Consider the following 10,651-nt stretch of genomic DNA (forward strand, 5'->3'; position numbering starts at 1 on the left):
GTGAAAACATTTGAAAGTTCAAATTCTCAGCAATCAAGAAAGGGAAAAAAGGTAAGGGGAAAGAAAACGTTATTGTTTCCGCCCGGTTTCGAACCGGGGACCTTTCGCGTGTTAGGCGAACGTGATAACCACTACACTACGGAAACCACCCTGCTCCACAGTGCTCAGGAAGTCCTTGATATACTTTCAGCACATGTACGTAGGCTGTTTCAACATGCAGAATCAGTTGTAATTTTTAACAGGATGCAAAGAAACACCGCGAAACGTGAAAACAACCGCATGTCCAACCGAACTGTTTCCAAAGTGTGAATCTGCGTACGAAATCCCCGTGTGCTGCGGTAGACACCAGGCACCTGCTGACTTCGTTCCCTTGAGCACTCTTTCTTCCCGAGACCGAAGCGTTTCCATTATGGGTCCTTCCCCTGCGAGGCGCTGCCCAGTCCCGAGGGCGAGCTGCGGGCAGCGTCCAGCGCCGCCGCTCGGATTCGGCCCTTCACCGAGGGACGCCTGAATGACTCGGGCATTTCCTCCTCGCGCTTCCGAAGAGGTTCCAGTTTGCGCGCCTGTTTGAAAACCCGCCAAAGGGTGTGCAAAATCAGAGGCTTTGGGACAACCAGTGTGGTTTATTTTTTTTTTTTTTTCCTTTCTTCTCCTGAGCTTCCCGCGACCTAAAAGGATCTCACTTGTCTGCAAAGGGGGAGGGAGACTCGTCCTTGGGATTAAAACTCAAGGCTAGGGAATGAGAATGAGTTTTCGGATGACAGCGGGGAATTTAATGCAACGTGAGAGGTCTACCATTTGACTTGCGTACATTTCGGTTACGAATGAAAGGAAAGATGTTCCCTGCTTCCCCGCACACTGTCTAATCTCATTCCTTCTCGGTTCTCCAGGCTTCCCACAGGCCCCGGGACGTTCGGACACCTGTGAAGCAGAATTCAATGGCTGAGGGAAATGAAACTGTTTTCGCGGCTCTGCGGGGTGTGCGGGAGGTGCACTCGTGAAGAGTGAGATTCGTTTCCTGGGAAGGAAAGTGGGATTTTCCTGATCAGGATATTCCCGCACTCGGGGGCTGGGGTGGCTGCACTGGGCGCTCCCGACCCAGGGCCTGCGCTCGGGCCCAGGCTGCCTCAGGCCGTGAGGGGCCTCTGTGACGCGGCATTCCAGGCCGAGGGACCCCCGAGCCCGCAGACTGAGCGGCCTGGCGGCCGGGGCGGCGGCGGCATGAACTATGAGCACCTTCCCGTGGTGATCGACAATGGCTCGGGGGTGATCAAGGCGGGTATGGCCGGGAGCCGCGAGCCCCAGTTTGTCTACCCCAACATTGTGGGCCGCGCCAAGGGCCAGAACTGGGCGGTCGAGGGCGCGCAAGAGCTGTGCGTGGGCGACCAGGCGCAGGACCGGAGAAGCTCGCTGTCCATCAGGTACTGCCTCCCGGTGGCCGGCGACCGGGCGCAGGGGTGCCGGGCGGGCGGAGGCCGGGAGGCGGCCACCGCCAGAGCGCCCCGTCTCGGGGGCCGCAGGGAGGGCCTGCCAAGGCGCGGCCACCCAGCCCCGGCGGGTCCGGGACATCCGACGACCCAAAGGTACTCGCTCACTGTACTACAGAGAAGTGTCCAAACGTGGACACGAAGACTGACGGATGTTAGCTAATTCCTGGTAGCTGCTGACATTTGGGGTTTTACTCTTTAATTAAATGAGATAAAGAAAGTATACTGTAATGTAGGAAGTTCCCAGTTTTACAAGAAAAAGGCAAAGGGACAACATTGTAGCCCAGGGGATTAAGCCGATTAGAGTCCCAGCTGTATCACTTCGATCCAGCTCCCTGCTAATGGGCCTGGGAAAGCAGCAAAAGATGGCCCAGGTGCCCAGGCGCTTGCAACCCACGTGGGAGACCCAATGGAGCTCCAGGCTCCTGGCTTCCACTTTAGCCTGGTCCAGCTCTGGCTGTTATGGCCATTTGCGAAGTGACCCAGTAGATGAAGATTTCTCTCTCTCTCTCAATCTCTCTCTTTCTGCCTTTCAAACTTACAATTTTAAAAACAACAAAGAGAGAAACTGGTAAGCAAGAAATAACGGTACAAGAAGGTAGTATCTGTGCTCATTTTTGCACCACTATCTTCTCTGAGGGGCTGTGGCAGGTGCTGTTCATGAAGGGACATTGCGAATAAACACAGGGACTAGGAACAGAAACTGGAAAAGCGAACGCTGCCTTGGTCTTGTCACTCTCCCCACAGCTACCCGGTGGAGCGCGGTCTCATCACTTCCTGGGGGGACATGGAGATCATGTGGAAGCACATCTACGACGCCAACCTGAAGCTCAAACCCTGCGAGGGCCCAGTCCTGATCACGGAGCCGGCTCTGAACCCCTTGGCCAGCCGACAGCGCATCGCCGAGGTGTTTTTTGAGCACCTAGATGTGCCTGCCTTCTACATGTCCATCCAGGCTGTGCTGGCTCTCTTTGCTGCTGGCTTCACTACTGGCTTTGTGCTGAATTCAGGCGCCGGGGCTACCCAGTGTGTGCCCATCTTTGAGGGCTACTGTCTGCCTCATGGTGTCCAGCAGCTGGATCTGGCAGGCCTCGACCTCACCAGCTACCTCATGATGCTCTTGAAAGACCATGGGATCATGCTGCTCAGTGCTGCAGACAGAAAGGTGGTCGCAGACATTAAGGAGACCACCTGTTATGTAGCAATGAACTATGAAGAGGAAATGGCCAAGAAACCTGAGAGTATAGAGAAAGTTTACCAACTCCCCGATGGGAAGATGATCAAGCTTCATGAGCAGCTCTTTCGTTGTCCAGAGGCCCTCTTCTGTCCAAGTTTCATGAACGTGGATGGCCCTGGCATTGATAAGATGTGCTTCAGCAGCATAATGAAATGCGATACAGAGCTGAGAAATTCCTTCTTCTCCAATATTATCCTTTCTGGGGGATCAACCTCTTTCCCTGGCTTAGACAAGCGGCTGGTTAAGGATATAGCAAAGGTGGCACCCGCCAACACGCCAGTACAGGTTACAGCTCCCCCAGAAAGGAAAATATCAGTGTGGATGGGAGGTTCTATTCTTGCATCCCTGTCTGCCTTCCAGGACATGTGGATCACTGCTGCAGAATTTAAAGAAGTGGGGCCCAACATAGTACACCAAAGATGCTTCTGAAATGCAGATAAAATGGTTAGAAAAAAATGTTTTTTGTATATGTGACAGAAAACTTTCGCTATTATGTTTCTGGGAGAACAGAAAATATTTCAGTGATTGGGATGCCCATGTCTTTGTTGCATTTCTATAAATAGGGTAAATAATAATGGTGAGATACTCAAACAACACATGTTGAGTAGAACAAAGTTAAATGCTATGCATTTATTTATTTACTTGCAAGACAGACACACAAAGAGGGTGAGACAGAGACAGAGCTCTTCCATCTGCTAGCTCCATCTCTAATTGCCTTTAACAGCCAGGCCCAGGAGCTTCATTCTAGTCTCCTACCTTGGTAGCAGGGCCCAAGGACTTAGATCATCTTCTGATGCCTCCCAGGTGCGTTAGCCAAAGGCTGAATCCAAAGTGCAGAGTAGGCGGTACTGGAAGAGCACTCCAATATGAGATGTGGGCATCCCAGGCAGCTACTTAACCCATTGTACCACAATGCCTGCCCCTTGAAACACTATTCTTGACCTCGAAGAGCTTATATTTCCTTAAAAGAGAGGGCAATTGAGGTACAATGTGCTGTGTGTCCAATGAGTGCTGTAAGATGAAAGTTTTTTGAAGAAGGGAAGTAAAGGAGGTTGCTGTGCTGCTACGGGTGGCATTAGGGTGGGTGGGGAAAAAGAAGGCAGATATCCAGGCAAGCACAATGAGATGAGAAAGGAACCTGTGATGAAAATGGACAAAGTGTATTCAAGGCATGCTGAATAGACTTATTATGTTACAATGAAGAGCGTGTATGCAATGGTGTGAGTTATGAGTAGGGAAGCAATTGAAAAAAAGATTTATTTATTGGAAAGCCAGAGTTAGAGAGAGAGAGAGAGAGAGAGAACTAACTTCCATCTGCTGGCTCACTCCCCAAATGGCCACAACAGGTGTGGCTGGGCCGGGCCCAAACCAGTAGCCAGGAACTCCATCCAGGTCTCCCATGTGGGTGGCAGGGGTCCAAAGACCACTGCCTTCCCAGGCACATTGACAAGGAGCTGGATCAGCAGCAGAGTAGCAGGGAGCTGCTTATATGGGATTCCGACATCAAGGGTGGCTTAACCTACTGCACTATTATGCCAGCCCCACGAAGGCAAATTAAGGCCAGGGACTGAAAGGCTTTATGTGCTAAATGTCCTATAGCCAAAGGGGATCAATTAAAGATTTAGAAGCAGTAGACACAGGAATGTTAAGGTAAATGTGGAAGTGATTTGGAGAATAAATTGGAAAGAGCCTTGATGATTTCGTAGTTAGGAAATTGTTAGAAATAAAGTAGCCAAGTCTTGTGCTCCAGACTATCAGCAATAGGAAAAAGAAGAAATTATGAAAAACTGACAAGACTCCATGACATGAAAGGGAAAGTTGGGACTGAGATGTTCTGGATAGCTAGAGAATGGTGGTATTACTGATATAACTCAAAGTATTTAGTGTTTGCTCTATGCAAGGTACTGTGCTAAGCGCAATGGGTGCTAAATCAGGAGTAAGATCTAATCATAAGAAACTGTCAGTCTAGTAGAAGAGATGAAGATCATACCTAAATGCCAGTGACACAAGGTAGAAAGTGGTTTAGTGACCTAAAAAATATAAAATACTCTGTAGATCTGTAAGAGGGTCTAGTACCATCTGAAGATCAAGTTAAAGATTTTTCTAGTAGATTTAGCTTTAGGTCTTTGTTTAAAGGACAGCTAGAATTTATTTTTTTTAAAGATTATTTATTTGAAAGTCAGAGTTACACAGAGAGAGAGAGGTCTTCCATCTGATGGTTCACTCACAACAGCCAGAGCCGCCGATCGATCCAAAGCCAGGAGCCAGGAGCCTCTTCTTGGTCTCCCACGTGGGTACAGGGGCCCAAGGAGTTGGGCTGTCTTCTACTGCTTTCCCAGGCCATAGCAGAGAACTGGATAGGAAGTGGAGCAGCCGGGTCTCGAACTGAGGCCCACATGGGATGCTGGCGCTTCAGGCCAGCGCGTTAACCCACTGCGCCGGCCCCAGGCCAGCTAGAATTTAAACCCAAAGAAGTGCCTTTCCCTTTGTATTTAGGGACAATGATTTGTATGACTTAAGCAAGTTGTTTAAACATTTTGAAGACAAATCTCTTCAGTAAAATGGGGTTTCCCAATCTTGTCTGTCTCACAGGGTCACTGTGAAGGTGAGATAATGTACTTACAGGCACTTTCAAAATGCAGTATGTTGCCTTTGAGAATTAGAGAATTTACAGTTCTGGTCCACTTCCTCCATGGCATCCAGGTATGCCTTTGTGTTGTCCAGTGGTGCAGTCAGGAGGTATAGAAATATACAGAACCGACCAGAGAACTGCAGAGCCAGGGCGCCAAGACAATGGGCATGTACAAGTAGTAGGAAGAAACTGGGTTTGGCATGATTAAAACCTTTGTGAAGAAGTGCCCTTCATTCCTTGATTGTAAACAAGACTAGATTGGGTAACTTGTAGGAAACAAGGGCGGTGGAAACAGCTGATGCTAGTAGCATCCCTATATTAACAAGCATTGCAGAGGATGATCCTAACCCCTCTGTTTAAAGCAATTTAAAGAAAATATAGCTCATCATAGCATTTTATACATCAGTACCCCAGAGAGTGAGGCAAGAAAGGTGTTATTCCCATTTTAGAAGTTTACATATTGCGACTTGAAATGGTTAAGAGATAAAAGTTTAAAGTGATACTGAAGTACCTTGCTCGGCTAGCCGGGCACATGGCCTCTTGGGCAGTGAATTGATTAACTAGCTGGCAATATTCTGTATAGATTCACTAATAGTTCTTTCCCCTGCAGTAACTCGAGATAGGGGGAATAAAACGTGAACATTCAGTTATAGTTCCCTCGCTTTAAAAATGGTTGCAAACTAACCCTCCCCCCTCTTAAAGATATTTATTTATTTATTTCAAAGAATTACACAAAGAGAACAAAAGGCACAGAGAGAGAGAGAGAGGGAGGTCTTCCATGTGCTGGTATACTACCCAATTGGCCGCATAGGCCGCAGCTGTGCCTGTTGGAAGCCAGGGGCTTCCAGTTTCCTCCAGTTCTCCCAGGTGGGTGCAGGGCCCAGGCACTTGCTTGGACCACCTTTCACCGCTTTCCCAGGCCATAGCAGGGAGCTGGATCAGAAGTAGGTCAGCTGGGACTCTAACCGCACAGCACCTATTTATTTCATTTTTATCTGAAAGAGTTAGAGAGAGAGGTAGGGACAGAGAGAGGTGTTCTGTTTGCTGGTTCACTACCCCAGAGGGCCGCACCGGCAGGAGCTGCGCAGATCCGAAGCCTGGAGCTTCTTCCAAGTCTCCCACTTGGGTGCAGGGGCCCAAGGACCGTGGTCATCCTCTACTGCCTTCCAGGGCCACAGCAGGAAGCGGGACTGGAAGAGGAGCAGTCAGGACTAGAACCGGCGCCCAAATGCCAGCGCTGCAGGCCAGGGATTTAACGTTACCCCCTCCCCCCTTTTAACTTCTCACTTTTACTTCTCTGAGATCAAGAACCAATGGAGACAACCTCCCGCAGTTCACCCAATCCAACAGAGGTTAAACGTTTAAGATCAGCCGAACAGTTATAAGCCACTTACAGTGTAAAACGTTTAAGATCGGCCGACCGGTTATATGTAAAACCACTTACTCTGGACCTAAAAAAAAAAAAAACCATTTCTGGCGTATTCTTTTTAGTCTTAATGACTACAGTCATTCAGACTTTAAAGCAAAGGCAATGATTGCAAAGCCTTTCTTTCCTAAGAAAAGGGAGATTCCGTCCTTAATATTAAAACTAAGAATGAAGTAGTAACATAATAAAGTCCATCCTCTGCTTAAGAAGCTTAAGAAGCGAGAGTTCAGAGAAGGGGACGGGCGCCCATTGGGCCGGGCGGGCACCTGGTTTCATCAGGGCTGCCTGGGAATCTATTTTTACAAAGTCCTCCAACCAGTGTGGCAAGTAAAACTTGGAACCGCTGTTCTGTGTGGTCATCTCTAAACATTTTCCTACGAACTCCGTTTTCCTATGAACTCCATTTTCTTTGACGACAGTCAAGGCGCACCCGCCTCCGGTCCGTAAAGCGGCTCCACGAAGCTTCGCCTCTGGAACAGCCGGAAGATCAGATCTAGACGCCGGCTCGACGCGGGGGCGGGGCCGCGCTCGGCCTCGTGGCCGGATACGGAGCTTTGGAAAACCTCGCGATAGCCGGGGACGCTCGGCCTCGGCCAATCCGCGCGCGCAGCGCCGCTCCCTTTATAAGACGACTCCGGCCGGCGCGCGGCGGGCTGAGGAGGGTGGGCTCGGGAGGGCCCCGGTCATTTCTCATCTAACCCTAACTGAGCAGGGCGTAGGCGCCGCGCTTTTGTTTCCCCGCGCGCTGTTTTTCTCGCTGACTTTCAGCGCGTGGGAAAAGCCTTGGCCTACCGCCGTCCACCGTTCATTTCGCAGTAAACAAAAAATGTCAGCCGCTGGCCGGTTCGCCCTTCCCGGGGACCTGCGGTGGCTCGCCCGCCCGGCCCCCGTGCCCCGCCTGAGGCCGCGGTCGGCCCGGGGCTTCTCCGGAGGTGCCCAATGCCGCCGCGAAGAGTTAGGCTCTGTCAGCCGCGGGTCCCTCGGGGGCCAAGGGCGAGGCGCAGGCCGTCTGGCTGCAGGGAGAGGAACGGAGCGGGTCCCCCAGCGTGGTGCGCTTCCCTGAGCTGTGGGACTTGCACCCGGGACTCGGCTCAAACACGCTACCTGCCGAGGCGTGCGGCGCGCTGCAGTGTGCCTTCCCTCGTTATCGAGGGTGTGTTTGTGGACCCCAAACGTGGCCGATGGGGCCGTGGTGCGTGCACATGGGAGCCGGGACGCACTTGCAAGGTTGGCCAGATGAGTGGGCAGTGAGCCAAGGTTGCCAGCTACAGGTTGCTGAGTATGTCTCACTCTCCCGCTTTTTGTTAGTAAAGTCTAGTTCGTGCTCTGCAGATTTCGAGTTGTTTTTACGTCTTAAGGTAAATCTCACCGAGTTCCTTATTCCGGTATGGAAGAGCAGTGATTTGTGTGTATGAGACCTTTAAATAGTTCCTATTTAACTAGAGGAGCTAGTAGCTCTGTCAACGGAAATTGTGTTCCTCAACAGCTGCTGCTGGGGCCAGCGTTATGCCACTGCTGTGTAAGCCTCCATTTAGCGATGCCGGCATCCGGTAATGGTGCCCAGTGGAATCCCGGCTGCTCCACTTGCTATGCTGCTCCTTGCTGGTGGGCGTGGGGATGCAGTGGAAGATGGCGCCAAGTGCTCTGCCCCTTGCACGCTGAGGGAGAGCTAGATGAAGTTCCAGGCCCTTGGCTTCGCATTAGCCATTTGAGGAGTGAACCAGCAGATGGAAGATCCACTATACCTCCCCCCAACTCTGCCTCTCAAGTAAATATAGTTGCGCGTTTTCGTCTTTCCATCTCCCAGTGAAGTGTTAAGTGATGAATGACAAGGATGTATGCCCTCTTACGTGATCTCAGCCTTTCCCGTGTTTTTTTTTTTTTTTTTTTTAATAAAGATTTATTTATTTATTTGAAAGGCAGAGTTTCGCAGAGGCAGAGAGAGAGTCTTCCGCTGGTTCACTCCCCAAATGGCCACAATGGCCGGCGCTGCGCCCTTCCAAAGCCGGGAGACCGGAGCTTCTTCCTGGTCTCCCATGTCGGTGCAGGGGCCCAAGGACGTGGGCCATAGCAGAGAGCCGGATCGGAAGTGGAGCAGCCGGGACTTGAACCGGCACCCACATGGGATGCTGGCACTGCAGGCAGTGGCCTTTTACCTGCTATGCTGCAGCGCTGGCCTCCCTTTTTTTAATCTCTTAAATTTTTATTGTTATTTATTTGAAAGGCAGACTGAGGTGTTCCATCCTCTGACTCACACTCCAGATGTCTGCACCAGCTGGAACTCGGCCAGGCCAATGGCAGGAGCCTCAACTCAATTTGGGTGTTCCACATGGGTGGCAGGGACCCAAGTACTTGAGCCATCACCTGCTGCATCCCAGGCATCCATTAGCAGGAAGGGAAGATGGGGCTCTATCTCAGGCATGCTTATGTGGGATGCTGGTTTTCCAAGCAGTTAGACCTCTGCTCTAACCATGAATCAGGTTTCCCTTAAGGGAACAAATTGATGCTCACAGCTGACAGGCCACCATTCTGCTCATTCATCCTGAAAATGCAACTCCAAGGATATGTGAGGATTCATCCCAATTCAGTGCTTTCACTTTCTTAAGACTGCCTTTCCAGGGGCAGATTCTTGGAGAGAGCAAGGGACCTTCAGTAAAGGCCAACCATCAGGGAGGGTCTCAGTCCTAATCCTGAGGTGAGTCAGGAGGGTCAAGTAAGTAAATATAAGTATTTTCAACATTTGAAAGGCAGATCTTCCATCTACTGGTTCTTTCTCCAAATGCCTGCAACAAGACTGAGCTAGGCAGAAGTCAGAAATCCATAACTCCATCCTGGTATCCCATGTAGATGCCAGGGACTAAGGTGCTTGACCCATCATCTGCTGTCTCCCAAGGTACATCAGGGAGCTGGATAGGAAGTGGAGGAGCAGGTACTTAAGTCAGACTCACAAATAAAAGATTGGGCCAGTCTCTAGAGGTGGCTTACTGCACCAAATGCCTGCTCTCAATGTCAGTAAATTCATGAACCTGTATGTGTATAGCATCTCAGCCAGTTAGGCACACAAAAATATTTCTAAGCGTTATTAAGAAGTGTGGGGAAAAAAAAAAAAAAAAAAAAAAAAAAAAAAACCACCAGAACCCATAGTTGCTAGTAATGTTCATTATAAAGGAAAAAGTTTTTCCCTGTCGTCATTGTTTGCGGAAAAGAACCCAATGTAATTAAGGATAGATTGAAGTTCTAGTTCTGATTTTGCTACTGAGTTCTACACTGAGAGTAATTCGGCTTCACTAGACTCTGTTTAGAAAGGGATATCTAAATACTACTGTTTGGAGACTACAAGTGTGCTTTCACGTCTTTTGTTCCTGCTCCATCTAGTGGTGCTTTTGCTCCTCCACATTTGCAAAATTGGTGGTGATTGTGGGACCCTGAAGCAAGCATACCCATGGAATAGTTTTCTCACTTTGTGAAAGACACTAATGACTTAAGACGTTGATTTGGAAAGTTCCCAGTTGTCCAACTCTTATATTTGAAGTCCTTCTGACTAACGTCTGATTCCAAAGGACATTTCTTCTTAGTATTACAAACATTTAAGTTGGTTTTTTTTTTTTTCTTTTTGGCCAAGTTATTCTCTTCTTTTAAGTTACATGGTTCTGGAGTAAGAAGAGTCCAATGAGGCCATACAATGAGATAATCTATGTGAAAACATAAAAATTTGTGGATAATACATTATGGCAGATTTGATTTCTTATTACCACAAGATTTAAATGGCTCTAATAGATGAAGAAACTGGTGCTTGGAAGGGTTTAAATGATTTAGTTCAAGTTAATTTTTTTACAGAGTTGGGCAAGAAAGGCCTCCCAAATTTCAGT

The 10,651-nt window shown here is 49.2% G+C and overlaps 1 protein-coding gene, 1 long non-coding RNA gene and 1 other non-coding gene across 5 annotated transcripts; 1 reads left to right on the forward strand and 2 right to left on the reverse strand.

Moving 5' to 3' along the window:
- Nucleotides 1-73: 73 nt before the first annotated feature.
- On the reverse strand, nucleotides 74-146 carry TRNAV-AAC (transfer RNA valine (anticodon AAC)). Its single transcript has one exon. It is a non-coding gene; the product is annotated as a tRNA-Val (tRNA).
- Nucleotides 147-476: 330 nt separating this feature from the next.
- ACTRT3 (actin related protein T3) lies at nucleotides 477-7,885 on the forward strand. 2 transcript variants are annotated; one of them, XM_070072540.1, is made up of 3 exons: nucleotides 477-585; nucleotides 891-1,421; nucleotides 2,235-7,885. In XM_070072540.1, the coding sequence occupies exons 2-3, from the start codon at nucleotides 1,222-1,224 to the stop codon at nucleotides 3,151-3,153; spliced, it is 1,119 nt and encodes a 372-aa protein (XP_069928641.1). In that variant the 5' UTR covers nucleotides 477-585; nucleotides 891-1,221; the 3' UTR covers nucleotides 3,154-7,885. The 2 variants fall into 2 exon arrangements, with proteins under 2 accessions (XP_069928641.1, XP_002716430.1); XM_002716384.5 differs by having other exon boundaries at nucleotides 501-1,421.
- Nucleotides 4,872-9,904, reverse strand: LOC138849341 (uncharacterized). 2 transcript variants are annotated; one of them, XR_011388066.1, is made up of 3 exons: nucleotides 7,049-9,904; nucleotides 6,751-6,807; nucleotides 4,872-6,546 (listed from the first exon to the last, which is right to left on the reverse strand). It is a non-coding gene; the product is annotated as an uncharacterized lncRNA (long non-coding RNA). The 2 variants fall into 2 exon arrangements; XR_011388065.1 differs by having other exon boundaries at nucleotides 4,872-6,807.
- Nucleotides 9,905-10,651: the final 747 nt, after the last annotated feature.

The sequence above is a fragment of the Oryctolagus cuniculus genome, chromosome 4 (genome assembly GCF_964237555.1).
Source record: "Oryctolagus cuniculus chromosome 4, mOryCun1.1, whole genome shotgun sequence".
In the NCBI taxonomy this organism is placed as follows: Eukaryota; Metazoa; Chordata; class Mammalia; order Lagomorpha; family Leporidae; genus Oryctolagus; species Oryctolagus cuniculus.